Below are 22904 nucleotides of genomic sequence, written 5' to 3' on the forward strand. Positions count from 1 at the left end.
AAACTGTAACTAAACTATCTCTTCTTCTTCTCGTCCCCCTCCTCCTATTATTATTACTATTATTATTATTATTATTAACATCATTAGCCTGTCACCCTCATTTCCTCCTCTAACCATTGTCCTTCCCTAGCCTTCCTGCTCCCACGCTGAAGGGACCAGTATTAGCACAAGACACTCAAGACCAGGTTCTCAGCACAAATAAGATGACAAGGTCAGGGAATAACTCACAAAGACAGGCGACAGAGGACAAGGAGAAGGGGAAGGGTTGTCTGTCCTGGAGGTACGAAGGGCTGCTTCTGATAGAGAGAAGACCGACTGACTTACTATTTTTTAATGCTTTGCCTTACCTTAGCTCTTTTGTGGCCAGCTCTTTTAGCTTAAATTAACCGGTTTCTCTTTATCTATCTTTTGCCTTGGGACTTTTTTTGTTTTTGTTTTTTTGTTTTTAGAGACAGGGTTTCTCTGTATTTTTTTGGTGTCTGTCCTGGAACTCGCTCTGTAGACGAGGCTGGCCTTGAACTCACAGAGATCCACCTGCTTCTGCCTCCTGAGTGCTGGGATTAAAGGTGTGTGCCAATGTCCAGCTATTTCTTATTTTTTACAATTATTTTATTATTATTTCTTTTATGTGTATGGGTATTTTTCTCTGAATGTGTGTCTGAGGCTGGAAGAGAGACTCAGCTGCCCAGGAACTGGAGTGACAGGCAGTGAGTTGTGAACAGCCAGGTGGGAACTAGGAATTAAACCTGGAGTCCTCTGGAAGGGCAGCTGGTGTTTTTACCATTGAACCATCTCTCCAGACCCTTGGTGTTTCTTTTCTCTTTTCTTTTCTTTTCTTTTCTTTTCTTTTCTTTTCTTTTCTTTTCTTTTCTTTTCTTTTCTTTTCTTTTCTGCATGGGTCCCTGCAGGCCAGAAGAGGGCACCAGATCTCACTGCGGGATAGTTGTGAGCCACCACGTGGGTGCTGGGAATCGAACTCAGGACCTCTGGGAGAGCAGCCAGTGCTCTTAACCTCTGAGCCATCTCTCCAGCCCCCCTTGGTGTTTCTTTCATGGCAGTTCACACTATAACAGCAATGTTCCTTTCCCCATCCCTCTAGCTCAGGGGTTCTCCTATGCTTTGACCCCAACCATAAAAGCGTTTCATTGCTACTTCATAATTGTAGTTTTGCTGCTGTAATTAATCATAAATATGTGACATACAACCAAAGGGGTTGCGAGCCACAGGTTGAGAAACCACTGTACCTCTTGGTATTTCTTATACAGCCGTTCACACTAGGGTACTATTGTCCCTTTCCTTATCTCCTGAACTAGGAAGAACTCACTGTTACCAGATTGTTTTCCTGGCTGTCACCTTTCTAGTTTCTTTTCCTCTGATTGGGTAATGTGTGTGATCCCTGAGGGGAGTTCTTCAGCAAGGGTCCCAACCACACATATGCTTCCTGGCTGCCAGAGAGGCAAGGGTCAGAGCTTACCCTGTCCAGCTTCTCATTGCTGGTGGGCAGGGTCAGTTACTCCTTTGACTGCTGTGACAAAAGAACCTGACAAAAAGGGAAGGCAGTTTATTTTGGCTCACGATCTGAGGGTGCAGTCTATCCAGGCAGGAAAGGCATAACCAGCAGAAGTGTGAGGTCCAGAAGCAGAAAGAGAGATGAGTGCTTGGTGTTACACTCACGCCGTTCTTTCTCCTCAGTATAGGACCCAGCCTGTGGATGGCTCATATTCACGGTGGGCCTTCCTACTTCACTTAAGCCTCTCTGGAAATGCCCTCACAGATAGACTCAGAGGTGTGTCTGCCAGGGAGAAGTCACTAGTTCCACCACCATTCTTCTGTATTCAAATGCTCAGTCTGTCTGCGTTTATTACTGGAGGTTGGAGAGATGATGGCTCTGCAGTTAAGGGCGCTTGCCACTCTTGCCAAGGGCCCACTCGTTTCCCAACACCCACATCAGGCAGCTCACAAACTTCTGTAACTCTAGCTCCAGGGATCCAGTACACTTTCTGGCCTGCACGGGCACCCACCCACACAGCCACACATACATATAGATAAGTTAAAAAAAAAAAAACCAACAGGAGGCCAGGCGTTGGTGGTGCATGTCTTTAATCCCAGCACTCGGGAGGCAGAGGCAGGCAGATCTCTCTGAGTTCAAGGCCGGGTTGGACTGACAGCCTCCAAAACAATACAGAGAGAAACCCTGTCTCATAAAACCAAAAAAACCCTACAAAAACAAAAAACAAAAAAAACTGGGTAAAATAGTATCAAACACAAAATGGAATTTATTCCGAAATATCAGTATTCTCATTATCAGTCTTTACATAACAGAAATATAATTTAAAAAATTACCTCTAAATAATAGCAAACTAATCTGAAATACGTGTTATTTCATCTTTAATATCCTTAATCTCAGCTTGGACTATTGTTAAATTAGATATTTTTTCCTTTAAGAAAGCAATTTCTTTCTCTCTTTGAATTAAGTCAGCACCTAGCCTCCCAATGCGTATTGTTAAATCGTTTACCAGTGGTTCCAGACGCGAAAAGTCCTTCTTCAGATTATATACCTTTGGCTTTAGATCATTGGCAAAAGCCACTGCTTTCAAAACTTTAGCTCTGTCACTTTCCAGGCTTAAAAATCTGTCTGAGTGCTTGTCGAAATCCCCCTGGAGCTCAGCTAGCCTCTTTGTGACTGAGTCGATCCTTCTGGAATTTTCACTTGCAGTCCTTCGGAGCGCCGCTGTTCGGTCGATGCTACTTGAGAGAAGATCACCTATATTCTCGACTGTGGCGGTTTCTACTTTTCTGACTTTGTCTTCCAGTTTTTGCACAGAGTCTGTTAAAGATGCGACTTCGGTTACTAAGCCCGAGATGCGGCGTATCTCTGTCTTCACACTTGTAACCTTGAGACCCACATCTTTCGCTGTGGAAGCTGTGCCTTGGTCTACTTTTGTAATGTCTTGAGAAAGGCTTGTTAACATGTTGTTCAATACACCATGTTTCTCAGTTATTCTGCTAGACCAAATTTTCATGTCATGAACGTCTTCCTGCAGGAGCTGTAGATGAGCTGTTATTTGAAAAACCTTTAGTTGTTCCATGAGAGCTTCACATTTCTGGTACTATAGGGAAATATAATACCACAGTGATTAAATTAGTCAAAAATTGACATTTAAAATTCAACTTACAATTCATTTTTTTTCTTTTCCTCATGACTTACTGCTCTTTGGGAAAGCATAAGGTAAAAGCTTTGAAAGAGCCAGCCTTGGGCTGGGAGACTCTAGGTTTTGAATCACAGCACTGAAAAACCATAAAACAAAAAGTTTCCAAAAAGAATTAGAAAAGAGGATTTAAAATAATTCAACTATGTTGCTAATGAATAAGGAAAATACTCAGGACATTTCATAAGACATTATTGCAAATGACTTCTCTTGATGTTCTTATATCATTGGCCCCCTATATAGTAAGAGAATGGGTTAGTGGAGACAGGGATGTGTTTCTTCATAGCTAGAGAAGGAAAGAACTCTTGGGGTGCGTTTTGGTATTGTTTAGGTCTGAGGAGACAACATAACCTCCTTTTCTTTGTTTTTACCTTTGTCGTTTTTTTGTTTTTTAGACAGGTCTTGCTATGTTGCCCAAGCTGATCTTGAACTTCTGGACTCAAATGATCCTTTTGTCTGTTTTAGCTTTCTGGATAGCCTGAACAGATGAGAGCCATCCCTCCTGGCATTTCTTTCTTTGTGGTGTTGGAGACAGCATCAGGCTGCTTGTTGCCAAGCTGATAACTCCTGGGACCCACATGGTAGAGGGAGAGAGCAGACTCCCCAAAGCTGTCCTCTGACTGTTCCATGCTGCAGCTTTCCACTGAGCCAACAACTTTCCATGTTGCATATTACATGCAAGTAGGATCAGAGCAGTCTCTCATTTGGGGTGTTTGCTATTTAGTTTCGGAAGCAGATTGTCAAGAAACTGATTCTTTAAAACACAGAAAAAAGATATGGGACAAAAAGAAGACATGAAGGCTGAAAACATTTTTCATAAGGTATGCAGTTTAACCTTTAGGCATCAGGTGTTTCTCTAGAGTAACTATACATTTCTTCAATGTTTTGGGGGGGGTCACCATTCTTACATTGTATTGGCTTACTCAGTTACCTTTTGTTGATTATTTTGGCTAACATACATGTAGTTTATCTAAGGAAAACAAAGTAATAAGCTCTGTCTTTTGTGTGTGTAGGTCGGAAGTCAATGTGTGTGTCCAGTGTTTTCTACTATTGCTTTCCACTTCTGCCGGCCTGCCTGCCTGCCTTCTTTTCTTTCTCTTTTGGAGATAGGGTCTCACTATGTAGCTTTGGGCTGAAATGTCCTATGTAGACCAGATCCATCTGCCTTTGTCTCCTGAGAGCTGAGATCAAAGGCTTATGCCACCACACATGGCACTACCTTAGTTTTTGAGACAAGGTCTCTCTGTGACCATGGAGCGCACTGATTGGCTTGACTGACCGGCCAGTAGGCTCCTAGGTCCATCTTGTCTCCATCAAGAGCTGGAAGTACAGACATGCCCTCTGTATGCAATTAAAAATTTTTATTTATTTATTATGCATACGGTGTTCTGTCTGTATGCATGCCTGAATGCCCAAAGAGGGCATCAGATCTCATTATAGATGGTTGTGAGCCACTAAGTGGTTGCTGGGAATTGAACTCAGATCCTCTGGATGAACAGCCAGTGCTCTTAACCTCTGAGCCATCTCTCCAGCCCTCCATTCCCAATATTTGAAAAAAAATTAGAAAAGTTTTTCTTACATGTGTGTATACCTGTGTTAGTTTGGGTACACTACATAAATCAGGAGCCCAGGGCTTCAGAGGCCTTGGAAAAGGAATTACAGGGAGCTGTGAGTCTCTATGTGGGTACGGGGCGCTAAATCTGAATCCTCTGCAAGCTCTCTTAGCCACTGAACCATCTATACCCCTCTACACCCAAATTTTATGTGGGTGGTGGGGATCCAAACTCAGGTTCTCAGCTTTACCCACTGGTCTATATCCTTAGTTCCCAGAATAGTATTTTGAATAGATTTAAAAAGCCGTGACTATAACAGAAGGTTTACAGTGATCTGCTGAAATGAGGTAGACCAGTTAATTCAAGGTAGCAAGTCCCCCTCTTTGCTCAATCACGTTTGGTTTCAGTGTATATTTGACTTTTCTCTTCAGTAGCTTTATGCTCTGCCAATGATTGGCAGAGTAGGTGACCCAGAATGTGTTTTTGATAGAGAAGTCTGCTTGTGATAAGGTTACTTGGAGCACGACATTAATGAGTAGCTACAAACAAGACGGGAATCAAGTAGTAATTGCAAAATGTTTTATTTTTAGGGAATCTCATTTTGCAATACACTTATTTGCTGAGAAGCTTCCCATGGGTGAGAGGACTAGAAGGCTCTCTTTTGTCTATTTTATCACTAGGCTGTCATTAGCTAATGTATCTACTTCTGTGGAGTAAGCATAGCTTTAATAGTATGGCTTGACTAAGACATCTTAGAAAGAGCTCACTTTTAGGAGGCTGGGTCACTAGGGAGCTGCTTTGATTCATTTAGTGGCTTGGAAGAGGATTTATTATGAACTTCTAAAATGGAAACTCAATACAATGTGCTAACAGACTAGAAATGGTGAAGTCCTTTTTTTTTTTCTCTTGCTACGCTCTTGTTTCTCTTCTCTCCATCCCGCCCTTCCTTTTCAGTGCTGGATATGAGTTCAGGACTTTGCATGTGACAGGTCGGTACTCTCCTCTAAGTTACATCCCTAGCTATCCCTTTAAATCGGTGAATGTATGTATGCATGTATGCATGTATGCGTGTGTGTGTGTGTGTGTGTGTGTATACGTATGTGTGTGTGCATGTAGAGACAGTGTTTCAGGCAGCGCTCTATGTAGTTGAAGATGACCTTGAATGTACGATCTCGTTTCCATCTCCCCAGTGTTCAGGCCTCATTTTATGCCGTGCTGGTGACAGAGCCCAGTGCTTCATGAATGTTAGGCAGACACTCATCAGCTGAGGCATATCTCCAGCCCCTCCTGTAATCCAAACAGTTTTTCACTGTACGATGTTTGGGGCGCTTTGTCTGCACGTGTGTCTGTGTACCATGTACCTGTCTGGTGCTTGTGGCGGTCAGAAGGGAGTACTGAATGCCCTGGAACGGGAGTCACATTTGGGAGCCGCCATGTGGCTGCTTGGAGAGGATCCAGGTACTCTGGAAAAGCAGTCGGTGCCTATGGAGGCCAAAGGAGGGCACTGGATCCCCTAGAGTTGTGATTATAGGTGACTGGGAACAGCTTTATGCAGGTGCTGGGAACTGAACTCTGGCTCTCTGCAGGGTTAACAAGCACTCTTTTTTTGGTTTTTTCGAGACAGGGTTTCTCTGTGGCTTTGGAGACTGTCCTGGAACTCCCTTGGTAGTCCAGGCTGGTCTCGAACTCACAGAGATCCGCCTGCCTCTGCCTCCCAAGTGCTGGGATTAAAGGCGTGCGCCACCACCGCCCGGCCTACAAGCACTCTTAAGCACAGAGCTATCTCTCTTTCTGCAAAGCCCTTTGCTGTTAGTGTACTGCTATGTAGCCATGATCTTAGACTCTTCCTGCTTCAACCTGGAGTTACAGACATGCCCCACCATGCCTAGTTGTAAAACTGCTTTATCTGTGCTGAAATTTTTAAATAAATGGACAGTACTCTCTATAAGAAAATTGATATAAAATTTATTACCAATTACAGATATACAAAAATGTGTATTAGAAAATGGTAATTTTCATAAAGCACAACAAAGTGAAGCCTGGGCCATTACATTTACCTGTGACCCTATTACTTGAAATGCAGAAGTAGGAAGATGATGAATTAAGACTAGTCTGGGCTACATATTGAGACCCTGTCTCAAAAATAAAATAAAAGTCTCCAAAACACATAACAACAAAACAAAGCAAGATTTAGTAAATGTATCTAGATCTCTCCAATGACAATTCTGGCAAATAGGAAATGAAAAACATTTATAATTATTTTATGCATATGATCTGTGCACCATACGCATGCCATGCCTGGTGTCTGCAGAAGTCAAAAGAATGTACCAGACACCCTGGAAGCTGAGCTACAGATAGTTGTGAGCCATCATGTGGATGCTGGGAACCAACCCAAGTCTTCTGCAAGAACAGCCAGTGCTCTTTAGCAATGAGGCATCTCTTCTGCCCCAGGGCAAATTTCTTATTTTGGTTTTTCTAGGCAGGGTTTCTTTGTGTTGCTTTGGCTGTCCTGGCATTTGCTCTGGAGACCAGGCTGGCCTCGAATTCACAGAGATCCACCTGCCTCTGCCTCCTGAGTGCTGGGATTAAAGGCGTGCGCCACCAACGCCCAGCTTGGCAAATTTCTTAGCAAAGGAATACAAAGACACGATATTTGACAGCTTTCTCATGAGATATTTGCATCCTTCCCTGTCTTCCAGTGCTGGTATTACAGGCAGCACTGCTAGCCCCAGCCTTTTGTGTCAGTACTGGGTAAAGTCAGGTCCTCACACTTTCACAGCAAGCACTACACGAGCTGTCTCCTAGCCTTATTGTTATTGTTTATCTTTTGAGACACAAGTCTCACGATGTAGGAGAGGGTGACTTGAACTCACAGATCTGCTTGCCTTTGCCTCCTGAGTGCTGGGATTAAAGGCATGTGCCACCATGCCTAGTTCCAGCCACAATTAAAAAAAAAAATCAGTATGTAAAACAAACTTAGGCCGGGCGTTCATGGCGCACGCTTTTAATCCCAGCACTCAGGAGGTAGAGGCAAGCAGGTCTCCGTGAGTTTGAGACCAATCTGGTCTACAGAGCGAGTTCCAGGACAGCCTCCAAAACAATACAGAGAAGCCCTCTCTCGAAAAACCAAACAAAACCCACAAAACAATAAAAAAAAAAACCCTTCGTTTCATAAGTTGGGGAATCTTTAAAATAATGACACAAATATGTCATAATTATCACAATTTATTATGTTGTTTTCATCTTTAAAACAGGCACAGGCTTACCAACATATTTTTAAGTGTCTCTTGGTTGTGTTTAGTAAACGTTAGTGTCACATAGTCAAACTTTAGAAATTAAAGTCCAGGTTCACAAAAGTACTCTGTGAGCTCAAACTTCAAAGCATATCCAGTTAATAGAAAAGGCTATTATTGAGGATAAAGTAAGAACATATTTACTCACATTGTAAACTCCTTCTAAGTATCTGTAACACAGTTTAGAACCTTTGTAAAAAGGAAGATACTTCCCAGGTGCCATAGTTTTCCGGAAGATACTTCCCAGGTGCCATAGTTTTCCGAATGTGGCATTCCCTCACAGAAGAGCCCCCAGGCTCTTCTGCAGGCATATTACCTTTTCTTTGACATAAAATTCCTATGAACTTGGTTGTCTGAATATAAAACCTGGCAGAGGCAGGTGTGCTATCAACTGACTGCGAGAACAGGTGACAGAAAAGGCATGAGAAACAGACACAGCTTTGAAAAGCAGAAAACTTAGGGTCGCATAGGGAAATGCAAATGTCTCAATATTTGCTACAGATATCTATGTATAGATATCTGTATCTCTATACACGTATATCTAGTATAATAAATATAATTCATAATGATGTCTATTAATTATTGTAAAGACATGTAAATATTAAATATATTGCCTAAAATATAAAGCAATATATATTTTAGAACTATCTTTTCATTTTCTTTCTGTCTTCCTTCCTTTCTTCTTTTTTTTTTTTGGTTTTTTGAGACTGTGTTTCTGTGTGTGTGTAACCCTGGCTGGCCTGGAACTCCCTCTGTAGACCAGGTTGGCCTTGAACTCAGAGCTCCACCTGCAGCTGCCTGTGTGTGCTGGGATTAAAGGCATGTGCCACCACCTCCCAACAGAACTTTCTCTTTAAGATGGTGGAAATCAGTTTTAGATCTTGAAAAGATAAACGTTTGATTATGTGTACACTCCATGTGGTCCATCCTCCACTGAGTCTCTAGTAAAGTGAGGCAGGGCAAATGACTGGAGCTGTACAGCTGACCCATCTCCACTCAGTAATAGAGCCCATCAAGAGATAGGCAGCAGACCTAATAATCACCAGTTCCCTCATTTTCTAGGTTATAGTTCTCCAAAGTCTGCCTTTCTCTTGCATTTGAATATGCTATGAAATCATGAACTTTTCCTTTTAGAACAACCAGTTCATTTTGCATCTTTAATATGCTATTATCATACTGAATTCCCTCAAGGGTTTTCTGCATTTCCATTATTTCAGACACTGCCCTTAGCATATCGTCTTCCATGTTAAACATCTGCATAGTAAGGTCTTCCATTTTCTTTTCTGTCCCCATCAGATCCCGGGAGACTCTGAGAACAGAGTGGATCGCATTTTCTATAGTCGGCAAATGTGCCTTGCACTCTTCAACTTTGGGTTCATAGCTGGAAAGTTTATTGGTCAGATCTTCGTCTCTGGCCAGGAGTGAGTGCTGCTCTTCTTCTAGCTTTTCAATTGCTTTTGTGTCAGAGCTGAGCTGTGCCTCTACTTGGAGAAGATCTTCCTCTTCTTGCCTGCTTACTGTTCGGATGTTTCGTAGTGTGCTGTCTTCCAAATCTTTTAGCCGTTCGGTGAGCAATTTCATTTCTTGCTCAGCTGAGTTAATTTCCATGGTAACTTGAGAATGTATATGCTTTGCTTCTGATTTGAAAACGGTTGTATTATCACTCATTTCTGCCAGGGTTCTCTTCCAGAAATCTGTAATGTTCTGGAATTTCTCATTAAGATTTTGCATCTTTTGCGTGAGTATCTCTTCACTATTCTCAATGTCATGTATGGATCTTTGGAGGCCAGATACTTCCTGTTCAAACTGGGTCATCAAAGCCATGGATTCTGTAGCTTCCTGCAGGATACTTTCAGTAGACTCAAGCTGCATTTACAACACAAACAATCCCGAGCTACTTAATCACTTTTATATTAGAGAAACATATTTTAACAATCAGGAGCATAACATATACAAGGTTCAAATTCCAAAATTATTTAACTGCATCAGAATCACATGAACAGAAAATTTATTACTATAGTTTTTGACAAATGTAATAGAGTAATCCTATGTTGAAAAATGTAAACCTGAATTCATAATCCTAGTTATTTAACATATCTTTTTCATGAGGGCATAGTCAAAAGAAATGTTAACATTTTTTGAAGTATACTGGAGTTTCTTTTTTCATGAAAATGGAAAGGAACATGGCTATTTGGCTTTTAGGAAACTGCAAGCTGGGTGTTGGTGGTGCATGCCTTTAATTCCAGCACTCGGGAGGCAGAGGCAGGAGTATTTCCGTGAGTTTGAGGCCAGCCTGGTCTACAGAGCGAGTTCCAGGACAGCCTCCAAAACAATACAGAGAAACCCTGTCTTGAAAAACAAACAAACAAACAAAAACAACAAAAAACCTAACTAAAAAGAAAAAAAAACATACAGAAAACCAAACCTAAACAACAACAACAAAAAAGGAAACTGCAATAGTGTAAAATTTGCTACTTCTCATAAATCCTATGATTTTGGACATTTCTGAGTGAATCATTATTATTATTTTTGCTAACCCCTTCCAGAGAAAGAACTAGATTTGGATGGTAAAAAGGCAAAAATGAATTCTTATAAAAGCAGTGGAGACAAGTTACCTCAAGTGGCAGTGATTATTTGCAGACCAGGATAAGTGTCTAGGACCTCTTAGAATGGACTGGGATATTTGGGCCATGTCATGGACTTCACTAGTCTCCACGCCTCATATGGATGAAAGTTTTAGAGATTGTGAAAAGACCCAGGAATAATTACTGAGCTATCAAATGTTTGCGGCACTGTGTTGAGACAGGACACAGTTCTGCCCTGCAGCAGCTCACTTAGGAAGCAAAGCAATCTGCATGCACTACAGCAAGGGGAGACATATGGAAGGACTCAGGCAGAGTCCTGACCCAGACTTCAGTGACCCAGCACAAGCATTCCAGAAGTACGATGCAATATTCCTTCCAGGAAGAGATCATGTCTTATATTTTTGTTGTGGTTGTTTTTGTCCCAAATATCAAGAGTGCAAAGAACACATTTCTTTTTTTTATTTTAAATTTTATATGCACACATGTGTTGCCTTCAAGTATGTATGTGCACTGTATATATACAGTGCTACAGGTATCAGAGCAAGGCATAGTGGAACTGGAATCATAGATAGCAGTGGGCCACCATGTGGGTGCTGGGAACTGAACACACTTCCTCTGGTAGGGCAGCCAGTGCTCCTAACCACCGAGATGTCTCGGCAGTACCATTTCTTGGTGAACATGGAAGGTGATATTCTGAATCAGTATTTGAAATAATGGAGATGCAGGAATCCCTCAAGGGAATTCAGTATGGCAATAGCTTTCTGTGACCATCTGAACAGAGGCTGGTCTGGAACTTGCTATGTAGACCAGGCTATCCTTGAACTCACAGAGATTTGTCTGCCTCAGCCTATAGAGTGCTGGGATTAAAGGTGTGTACTACATGTCCACCTAGAGCAACCATACTTTCAGTGGTTTCCAGGAATTAACTTGGATTTTGGGGGGGGAGAATGTCAAGAAACAGGAAGTCCACTTAGGAGTTAGAATAATGAGAGTTTAAAGAAGCTTTGACCTGAAATGTGGGCATGGCAGCAGGGAAGACGAGTGCAAATAAATTAATAGATTACCTTGTCTGAAATGAAACTGATTTTATTCTGTAGTCCTTGAAACTCTCTGCTCTCTATTTGCAGTAACTGGTATTGGCTTTCCATCTTCGAAAATTTTTCTGATTGTTGAAATACAAGCCTGGAAAAGAAGAAAATAATGCCCATCACTCTTATAAGAACAATATGCATTCTCGAATGGTTGCTGCAGTGTTTGTCAGCTGACTTTACCATTCATGTGGCCTGCTGAGTGAGAGGGGATGGGATTAACTCAGTGCAAAGATGAGTCAACATTGTTTCTCTTCAGGGTTCATAGCTCAGTGAGTGAGGCAGAGTGGCCTCTGTCTAATAGATGTACAAAAACGAAATATTTTGGAAGAAATCAGGATTGAACTATTTGGAATAAAAACTTTGATCTCAATCCCCAGCACTACTAAACTCTTGCCCCTCAAACTATCATCCAGGCTGTGGTATACTTGCATTGCATGTAATTGTATTATTTAGGGAGCTAGAGGCAGGAGGACCATAAGTTCAAGGCCATCCTCTGTTACATAGTCGAAGCTTAAAGGCCAACTGGGATGACATGAGACTCTATGTCTATAGAAAAGTTATAATGAGATAAAAATACAGAAGAGGGCTTGATGGGGAATGTTCTTCTGTGTATATGTTTGTCTTATTGGTTGATGAATAAAGCACTGTTGGCCAATAGGGAAGCAAGTTAGGTGGGACTAGGAGACAAGGAGGATTCTGGGAAGTATAGGCAGAGGAGTTGTCATGGGATCCCAGGAACGTAACAGGGCAGAATCAGAATATAAGCAGGGAGAAACAGGAAATTGCTCTCTTCTCTTCTCTGTGTACATGCTGAGCAGTCAACATGTAGGATACCAGAGGAGTAACAGGTTCCCGGACCTTTCTTCAGTAAGAGAAGACCATGTGGAAATACTTAGATTAGTAGTTATGGGTTAATAATTAAGTCAGACCTAGCCAAGAAAAAAACCATAGGCAACAGCCAACAGCTTTATAATTAATACAAGTCTTGTGTGTTCATTTGGGACTGACATGCTCTGGGACTAGGCTGGCAGCAAGAAAAGTCACCTAACAAAGGCCATTGTCAAAATGATAGAATATACATGCAAAGCAGGCTGTAAAAACTGTATTTGATTATATCCAACCATGTGCTCACAGGTATACTGTTATTCTAAAACAAGAGCTCAGGGGTGTAGGGAGATGGCTCAGTTGGTAAAGTGCTTGCCATGTAGGCACAAGGACCTGAGCATGAATGATCCCCAGCACCCACATAAAAAGCTGGACTTGGTGAGACCCTGGAATGCCAGAATCAGAGAAGCAGACACAGGAGGACCAGTTAGCCTTAGCAGATCTTAGTGGGAAACCCTGTCTCAAAAAAACAAGGTTGTTGTCTTCTGAAGAGTGATGACAGAGGTTGAGCTCTGGCCTCCACACATATGTACATTCACTCACACGCACACCCACACACAAAGTGAAATCAGGGCAGAGGGTATAGCTCAGTGGTAGAGGAAGGGTGCTTATCTGATATGTCAAAGACCTCAGGTTTGAAGCCAGCACATAAGCAAACAAAATTGGAGTTTTCTCCTCATCTGGTAAATAGCAAACAGTAGAAGCAAAAAAGAAAAAACAAAAAATAAAAAAAACAAAGCTATCCGTGGGATGGAGAGATTGCTCAGTGGATAAGGGCACCAGGCTGCTCTTCTGGAGGAATTATAATGTGCATGGTCATATGTACCACTCATGGTGAGGAGAGGTCAGAGGACAACTTTTGGATGTTGGTTCTTTCCTTCCCCCATGTAAGTCCCCGAGGTTGTACTTACCACATTTGGTGGCAAATACCCCTGGGCCATTTCACATGCCTTAATTCTAACATTTTAAGTTTCTGAAAGCACACTATTATTTATTTGTGTATGTGGGTATGATAGCTAATATTGGTTGTCAACTTGCCTGCATCTGGAATCAACTAAACCCAAGCTTCTGTTACTCCTGTGATGGGTTTTCTTAATCAGATCATTTGAAGGAGGGAGACTCACCCTAAGTCTGGGCTACTCCTGGTGGCAGTCCACATAAAAGGTCATAGAAGATGGAAACTTTGCTTTCTGCCTGCTTGTCCTCACTCTCACTGGCAAGTTTATCTCTTCTGCTGCTGAGGCTGGCGTTAAGTTCAGCTTCCTCAGGGTTCCAATGTAGACTGAAGACCAGCATCTCTCCAGGAGTCCTCCAGTGCTTCAGTGCCACATTTAGACTACTGAGATACCAGTCTCATGGACTAACAACCACTGTATTCTCAGCCTCTCTGTTGTGAGGCAGACATTGAACTACTCTGAACACAATCCATAAGCCAGTCTAACAATTCTGTGCTCTAGAGAACCCTGATTGTGTGTGTGTGTGTGTGTGTGTGTGTGTGTGTGTGTGTGTGTGTGTGTTTTGTCATTGGGACAGAGTTTCTTTGGTAGCCCTGGCTGTTCTGGAATGAACTCATTCTATAGACCACATTTTCCGTTGTTATGGATTTCTGTATATTGATACAAATTTACAAATTTAAGGTTATTTTTGTTAGGACATACTAATGATTTAATAATGCTTGCATTAGGGTTCAGGATGCAAAGGCAGCAATGTATTATAGAGATCAGGCAGTGGTGATACACACCTTTAATCCTATCCACTATACTAGCTAGCCATAGGGTTGGTGGCACACATTTTTTTAAAAAAAGATTTATTTATTATGTATACAGTATTCTCCTTGCATATATGCCTGCAGGCCAGAGAGAACACCAGATCTCATTATAGATGGTTGTGAGCCACCATGTGGTTGCTGGAAATTGAACTCAGGACCTCTGGAAGAGCAGTCTGTGCTCTTAACCTCTGAGCCATCTCTCCAGCCCCGTGGCACACATTCTTAAACCCAGGACTCAGGAGACAGGCAGACTGATCTAACTGAGCTACACAAAACTGACCCAGTCCTAAAGAGAAACAGCTCACACAAAGGTGATCTCAGCAGTTGGGATCACATGCCTTTAATCCCAGCACTAAGGAGGTATAAAAGGAAGAAAAGAGTCTCATGAGAGAATTTGTCTCTAGCCGTGTTGAGGAGAGGCCTTCAAACTTCTTGCTTCACAGAAAAGTCTGTCAAATATTCTAGGCCTGTAGGCTGAGCCATCTCTCCAGCTGATAATTGTTCTTACTGTATATAGTTTCACTATATTAGAATTAACCCCTTTTTTAAAAAACGATTTTATTTATTACTATGCATACAGTGTTCTGCCTGCATGCCAGTCAGAAGAGGGCACCAGATTTCATTATAGATGCTTGTGAGCCACTATGCGGTTGCTGGGAATTGAAATCAGGACCTCTGGAAGAGCAGTCAGTGCTCTTAACCTCTGAGCCATCTCTCCAGTCTGAGAATTAAACCCTTTTTATTTAGACAAAAAGGGGAATTGTGGAAAATGTGTTTGCCTTGCAAAGATGTGTCTTTATTAAGGCACCTTCCGACTGGTTTAATAAAGAGCTAAATAGCCAATAGCTAGACAGGAAGAGATCCAGTAGGACTTCCAAGGACAGACAGGACTCTGGGAAGAAGCAAGGTGGAGACTCCACTAGACACTGAGGGGAAACAGGAGGTGCAAGACAGAAAAGAGGTAACACCACATGATAGAACGTAGATTAATATAAATGGGTTAATTTGTTAGGAACAAGCCTAAGCTAAAGGCTGAGCTTTCCTAATTAATAAGAAGTCTCTGTATTGATATTTGTGACCTGGTTGCCCAATGAAAAGTCCAATTACAACCTTGTTGGAAGAGGGGTGTCACTTGGGGAGCTTTGAGGTTTCAAAGTCCTTGCCATTTCCCAGTTAGCATACTCTCTCTCTCTGTTTCTTGCTTGGGGATCAGATTTAAGTACTCCACTATTGCTCCAATGACATGCCTGCTTGCCATTATGCTCTCCTCCATGATGGTCATGAACTAGCCCTCTGGAACCATGAGCCCTGATGGTCACCGGCCAACCCTCTGGAACCATGAGCCCTGACCATGGGCCAACCTTCTTGGAACCATGAGCCCTGATGGTCGTGGGCCAATAATATGGAACCATGAGCCCTGAATTAAATGCTTTTATAAGTTGCCTTTGTCATAGTGTTTTGCCATGGCAATAGAAAAAAAAGTAACTAAAACAGAAAAGGAATCTAGACTTTAACAGAAAGATGAAAATAATATACTTTGAGGTTTGTTATGGATTTTGTACTTCCCAAACAAGCTTCCAAACAGTTTCTGAAGACATACTGTCATCAGTGCAGGGGTTTGAGATCTTTGCCCCTTACCTAGCTTGAGCATGCAAAGCATGAGACAGAAAGCAGTTTATATTGATACATTTATTCTCTGTTTTAACAATGAGATAGACCAAATATACTATTTAATAAAGATTTGGTGGGCCAATTTCTAGATCCTGAAGTATGTGTTAGATGCTTATCTGTGGTATGTAAAGAGACCAATGACTGTTATAATTCCAGTGTGCCATTAGCAATTTTATGAGATGAGACATATTTGAGACACACTTGCAAATACCATGCTAGGTTAAAGTCTGTCCCCAAATTTACCATAAATAATTTGTTTATATATAAACAGCCGTATATATATTCTGTTCTAGGGGTAAAATAGTTACCAAGAGCAAGAAATCATTAACTGTCTTAGTAACAATCATAGGCCCCACCATTTTAAAGAATGTGTAACTTTTTTGTGTAATGCTGGGGACAGAACCAAGGCCTCACGCACCTTAGGCAAGAGCCTTCCCACTGAGCTACACTCTAGCTTTATCATTTTGATTTGGCATTAAAAAAACATTTTGCAAAGACAGAGCTCAGCTTATACAAAAACTTTCCAATCAGTAACATGTTTTGTCTTCTATTCCCTAATACGGAGTTCATGAAATGAAGCTTGACTTTCCAAATTTTAGTCTTTTTTTTTTTTTTTTTTTTTTTTTTTTTTTGGTTTTTGGAGACAGGGTTTCTTTGTATTGTTTTGGAGGCTGTCCTGGAACTAGCTCTTATAAGACCAGGCTGGCCTCGAACTCACAGAGATCCACCTGCCTCTGCCTCCCGAGTGCTGGGATTAAAGGCGTGTGCCACCAGCGCCCTCAAATTTTAGTCTTTTGGTTTCCCTCTACAGCTTGAGTGTGCCTGTGTGTGTGTGTGTGTGCGTGTATGTGCCTGTGTGTGCATGTGTGAGTGTGCCTGTGCGTGTGCATGTGTGCCTGTGTGTGTACCTGTGTGTGCGTGTGCCTGTGTGTGCGTGTGCCTGTGTGCCTGTGTGCCTGTGCCTCTGTGTGTGTGTGTGCCTGTGTGTATGTGTGCGTGTATGTGCCTGTGTGTGCATGTGTGAGTGTGCCTGTGCGTGTGCCTGTGTGCCTGTGTGTGTGTGTGCCTGTGTGAGTGTGCCTGTGTGTGTGTGCCTGTGTGAGTGTGCCTGTGTGTGAGTGTGCCTGTGTGAGTGTGCCTGTGCGTGTGTATGTGTGCGTGTATGTGCCTGTGTGTGCATGTGTGAGTGTGCCTGTGCGTGTGCATGTGCGCCTGTGCATGTGTGTATGTGTGTGTACCTGTGTGCGAGTGTGCCTGTGTGTGTGTATATACCTGTGTGCCTGTGTGTGTGTGAGTGTGCCTGTGTGTGTGTGTGTGTGTGCCTGTGTGTGTGTGTAGGTCAGAGGTGGGTGTTGGTCGTCTTTCTCACTTGCCCCCCATCTTATTACTAATTTTTATTTGTGTGTGGGGTCACAGGTGTTTCATTAAGCATGTATGGAGGTCAGAGGATAACAGGGCAAGTGCCTTTACCTGATAAACTGTCTTGCTGGCCCTACTGAACAATTTTTTTGAACTCTAATAGAATTAGTGAAAAGCTGAATGTTTTGTGATATAGTTTACTTTATGAACTATGAGGCTTTCTCTAACTAATGGGAACTACACTCATAAATTTAGCAGCTAAAACCATTTTTATTAAGACCTAGAGTGCTAGTTCTCAACCTTCCTAATGCTGAGACCCTTTAATACAGTTCCTTATGTTGTAGGGACCCCAACCATAAAATTAATTTCAATGCTACTTTATAACTATAGCTTTGCTACTGTTAGTAATAATAATTTAAATATCTAATATGTGACCCCCAAAGGGTTGTGACCTACAGGTTGAGAACCACTGCCCTAGAGTGAACCAACTCAGTTACATTCTTTTCCAATCCAAAATGTAACAAGCCCTCTTTTACCTAAAAAAGCTCACACATTTTTAAGGCATGAGTAGTTTATTTAAATTGCAAGTCCAACACATTTATTCTCTTCAGATCAAAATTAATATATTCCACAAATATTATCATTAAGTAATATTCTTTTAATAAGAGAACAGTGATCCCCATTTCATTTTCACAAGTTTTTATTAACTGAAAAAAAAAAAAAAACAACAGCCCAGTATTCAAGCAGGGTATGGTGGCCAATGCCTGTAATCCTAGCACTTGGGGGGTGGAGGCAGGAGGATCAGGGGTTCAATATCATCCATAGCTACAGAGAGTTCCAGTCCAGCCTAGACTACTACCTATGACCATGTCTCAAAAAAACCAACTACTCAACCATACACCCTCCAAAAACCCCAGGATTTGGAGTATCACCAGTAAAATGGAAATGTACTAGCATCCAAAATATTCTAGCCTGGAGGATATCCGGAGGCTTTTATGAATTTTTCTTACTAAATTATCCATGATGAAAAATGTATTAAGATATCAGTCTTGTTATGAGGATGAAGTAGGTTATTCCTAAAACATGAAAGAATACAATCGGTCTTACTTTGAGATTATTTCATATTACACTAAAGCATCACCAATATATGCTTGGCTTGAAAACTATGAATATTTAGGCTTAAGTGAGAACAAGTGTCCTACATACCATTCAACCTGTCACTTAGGAATAAGATTACAGTCTCCGGGCTAGGGATGGCTTGGCTGTTAAGAGCATGCATGTCTGTGGCTTACAACCATTTGCAACCTCCGCTCCTGGGATCTGACACCCTCCCGTGGGCTTCTTGCGCACCTCCACACACGTGTACATACACACAGACACACTCATATACATAAATAAAAATAAATCTTTAAAAAAGGGCCATAGTTTAAATGTAGGAGAAAGACTCATCAGCATTGTTGCTCACCAACAACAAACTTTTTTTTAAGGCTCCAGACATTTCCCTTGTGCGCTTTTTTGGGGGAGGGGGCAAACTCAGCCACAAAGCTGCAGAGTGGACGGGAAGTAGCGGTTTTTAGCTATGTGCAAACTTGTGACTTGTGTGTACAGTAGGCGCGGAATAAAGTGTGGGCCAAGTCTCGGGTGACTCGTTCCCATACTTTCGGGGGCAGCGACAGGAGCATGCTGGCAGAACAGAGTTAAATGAGTGCATTCAAGCGAGACTGGGTTGGCGCCCACGCCAGGCTCGACCCACGGCCTGGGGCATCGAGCACTTACCAGGCCAGGCCCAGGCACGCCGCCAGCGACAGCAGGCTGAGCCCGGTGCGGGGGTCCGCCCAGCTCGCGCCGCCCCGCGCCTCGGGGTTCTTCCTGCCGTCGCTCCGCTTCTCGGGCTCAGCGGGAGGCCCCTTGGGCCCCGGCTTCTTCCGGCTCTTCACCTCGGACATATCTGGAACCCTGAAGATCTCCAAGCCGAGCGGGTTCACCGGGGTACCGACGGACGTGGCTGCGGCGCGGCTGCAGGAGCCTCGCCCCCTTCCCAGGCTGGGCTCCGCCCACCAGCCGGCTCCGCCCCTCGGTTCGCCCCGCCTCCCGCCTACGGGTTCCGCTACCAGACCGAGTAAGGGAACGCAAGCTCGCGGGCGCGCGCCGGCTGCAGGGTTGCGACGAGAGAGGGGCGGGGCCGAGAGTGCCACGTTCGTCTGGGCGTGCCCCCTCGTCTTAGCCCCGCCCCATGGCGCATGCGGAGACGCTCTCCCAGGCCTTGCGGGCACGCGCCGGGCGGGGTGCGCGCGGCGGCCGGCCCTCCGGCTGTGCATTTGCGTGCGCGGGCGCGCGCTGCCCGGACTGGGCGGGCCCGGCGGTGTTTGAGCGCTCCGCGGGCCTGAGGCGGAGACTGGGAGGTAACGAGTGGACCAGACGGCTTTCTCCGCGCTCAGAAGGGTGTGGGAGGGTGTCCGGTAGCGTGAGGTGGGTGCAGCCAGCTACCGGCGACGATCGCAGACAATCGCGGCAGCGTTCCGAGCGGCGCCCGCTTCCCGCCCGGGCAGCTCCCGCCGGAGGGGAGAAGCGGCGACCGGACTGACCGTGCTATTGTGTTCTGGGTCGAGATACCTCGGGCGCGGCCCGAGGCTAGCGGCGGGGTCAGCCCGCCGAGGTGAGCGCCCCTCGCCACCGCTCGGAAGTCCCGGGCATCCCCCTGCGCCCCGAGCGGCCGATGCCCAGGTGAGGCACCTGAGGTGTCAGGACCTGCCCGGGGCGCGGGGTCGCTGGACGATCGGCCGGGAGACCCGGCTGCCTGAGGCGAGCGATTATCAGCTCTGACCCACCCGGGGCTGCTGGTCCCAACACAACCCAGTGCCAAGGCTTGGGTGAGTTTACCTCTCCCCTGGCTCCTCCCCACCCCCTCAGACAGCTTTTTTGCTAGTTCTGTTGTAGATCTCAGGGACCGAAGATCAGGGCACTCGGGATATTTGATAACCATCCTGTACCAGGAAGAGAAATTATCTAAGGAGGAAGTAGACCACTGTTGCTACTGTTTTCCTGGACAGACAGCCTTTATTTTGTGTTCTGTATCTCCGAACAGTTTGACTTTCTCTTTTGATGTGGCCTCAAGAGGTGTGGCACTGAGAATTTGCCCATAGCATTTCAGTTTGTGCAAAGTTTAAAGAAAGTGTTTAAGGGTAACATACTTGAGTTTAATAAGGCTAGAGAAAATTGGAAATTAGTTGCCAAAGTGTGGTTTTGCTTAACTGTTTGGCATAACCTAATATCCTTTGTCAGAATGAATTTCACAATTGTCAGTTGAGACTAAAAATGTTAACATTGAAAGTGAGAGTTTTGTTTCTAATTCTTTTTATTTCTTTTCTTCAGTTAATTTCATTCCACTCCTTTTTGTGAACCTTGACAAGCACAAATAGGTGCCTTTTTTATTTTTGCAAGTGCTACATTTGATGACTGTAAATAAAAGTTTTTTTTTTTAGATGAATGATACCCTTCTGCCGAGCTTTCTAATTACTCTGCGCCTATCTCTGGTTTTGCATTTAGGACAGTCACATTCCTATTACCTTTCTTTTTGTTCTACTAGATTAATTCAGGGATGAGTTAGTCTTCTGTAGTCTCGGGAAGGACTCCATATGTATTGAAAGACGGCTGGAATTCTGTAGCACTAGTAGTAGATTGTTTGCCCACCATGTAAAATAAGGCAGTGGGTTCAATCCCCAGCACCACACACACACACACACACACACACACACACACACACACACACACACACCTTGTATTGAAGGAATGATTAAGACTATTTAAGACATTCATACTTTAATACATTGGATGGAGTTCTGTTAAATGTTTTTAGAACTTGCAAACATTCAGAACTGGCTTTCATGGAATAGTTTTCATTATATTTTTGGGAAGTTGTTAAGAAATGAAAATAATCTTTCAGTAAAGAATATTATTTTTTGTTACCGTAGTTGAAGAAATGACGTCAGAGGGTATTTCCTGTGGCTCTGTGAGTATGTGCTTACTAATTAAGATCTGGGGCTGATGTCTACTTTGAGAACTCAGATCAGCAATGCCACTTGGTTGTAGGCTGGATAAAGCAAACAAGTTTTAAAATGTGAGGAATTAGGTATGGTAACTTTTACAGAACCTGAACTTAACAAAAGGAACAATTTTTACTGTAAAAAAATGGCTATTGAAAAAAAGGACACTATAAAATTACAGAAAAAGAAAGTCAAAATCTTACTACTCAGTCTTCCAAACACTTTGATGAACGAGCTTTTAAGCATATTCTTATACATTTATGAGATATAACACATTTTGTGTTATTTGGGGTTCTGTTTCTCTTTTAAATCAGCAGTGTCAGAAACATCTTTCCTTGTCAGTATGTATACTGCGCAGAGATTCGTGCCATCTAATTTTAAGTGGCTATGTAGTATTCCATTTTAAGTATGAGCATAATTAAAAATAATAAAGACACACCTTTAATCCCAGCACTTGAGAAGCAGAGGCAGGTGGATCTCTGAGAATCCTGAGTTTGAGGCCAGCCTGGTCTACAGAGCTAGTTCCAGGACAACTAAGGCTACACAGAAACCCTGTCTTGAAAAGCAAAAAAAAAAAAAAAAAAAAAAAAAAGCAAACCAAACCAAACTTTTCTTGACATTTCTTGATTCCTTGTCATGACAAATGTGTTGACACTTTGCCTGTAGCTCATGCTTGACAGCGAAGAGAGAAAAAAACCTGAAGGACAATGGATGCAAAGGCCCGGAATTGTTTGCTTCAACACAGAGAAGCTCTGGAGAAGGACATCAAAACTTCCTACATCATGGATCACATGATCAGTGACAATGTTTTAACAGTAGCAGAGGAGGAAGCAGTGAGAAGTCAGGTAAAGCCCTGGACCGTCTGTGCGTCTTGAAAATTTCCAGTCCTCTCAGAACTTGCAGCAGTCTCCACTAATTTGTGCTGCAAACATATTCCCCGCCATATTCTTACACTGTCTAATTTTTTTCAGACCACTCAATATCAGCGAGCAGCTCTTTTACTGAAGACGATACTTAATAAAGATAACTGTGCCTACATTTCATTCTACAATGCTCTGCTCCATGAGGGGTATAAAGACCTTGCTGCTCTTCTTCACAGTGGCCTTCCTCTCCTTTCTTCCTCCAGTGGCAAAGACACAGACGGTGGAGTGACTTCATTTGGTTTGTATCCCTGGTTCATTGCCGTTATCGTGGCTGTATTGCCTGAAGGCTTGATTGTGGTTAAACTGATAGAAAGTGTATTTTAGTTCATTGAAGGATGCATGTGCAAAAATATTTTAAGTTCAGATCTGAGTATTTATTTGTGTCCATGTTATACATCTTTCTTGTGCAGTGAACTGCTTACTGATGAGGTAGTAGCATATGAACTCTAAATTTTAGAGCTATTAAGAGCATTTGTAGGGCCTTAATTATTTTCTTTATTTGTGTATTATATGGCAAGTTTATA

General features: G+C 43.0%; 2 protein-coding genes across 5 annotated transcripts in view; one reads left to right on the forward strand and one right to left on the reverse strand.

The window, feature by feature from the left end:
- Positions 1–2253: 2253 nt before the first annotated feature.
- LOC101829778 (IKBKB interacting protein) lies at positions 2254–19468 on the reverse strand. Of its 2 annotated transcripts, none has more exons than XM_005067995.4 (3): positions 19191–19465; positions 11705–11822; positions 2254–3110 (listed from the first exon to the last, which is right to left on the reverse strand). In XM_005067995.4, the coding sequence occupies exons 1-3, from the start codon at positions 19358–19360 to the stop codon at positions 2361–2363; spliced, it is 1038 nt and encodes a 345-aa protein (XP_005068052.1). In that variant the 5' UTR covers positions 19361–19465; the 3' UTR covers positions 2254–2360. The 2 variants fall into 2 exon arrangements, with proteins under 2 accessions (XP_005068052.1, XP_040611001.1); XM_040755067.1 differs by lacking the exon at positions 2254–3110 and adding an exon at positions 8769–9921 and having other exon boundaries at positions 19191–19468.
- A 251-nt stretch (positions 19469–19719) lies between these two features.
- Positions 19720–22904, forward strand: part of Apaf1 (apoptotic peptidase activating factor 1) — a 78373-nt gene continuing 75188 nt past the window's right edge. The window contains exons 1-3 of one of the 3 annotated variants that reach the window (XM_040755070.1): positions 19720–19816; positions 22124–22302; positions 22429–22618. In XM_040755070.1, the coding sequence (XP_040611004.1) occupies positions 22165–22302; positions 22429–22618 (328 nt within the window). In that variant the 5' untranslated portion in view covers positions 19720–19816; positions 22124–22164. The other 2 variants (XM_040755068.1, XM_040755069.1) reach the window with 2 other exon arrangements.

Source organism: Mesocricetus auratus, unplaced genomic scaffold, assembly GCF_017639785.1.
Source record: "Mesocricetus auratus isolate SY011 unplaced genomic scaffold, BCM_Maur_2.0 Super-Scaffold_100011, whole genome shotgun sequence".
Taxonomy (NCBI): Eukaryota; Metazoa; Chordata; class Mammalia; order Rodentia; family Cricetidae; genus Mesocricetus; species Mesocricetus auratus.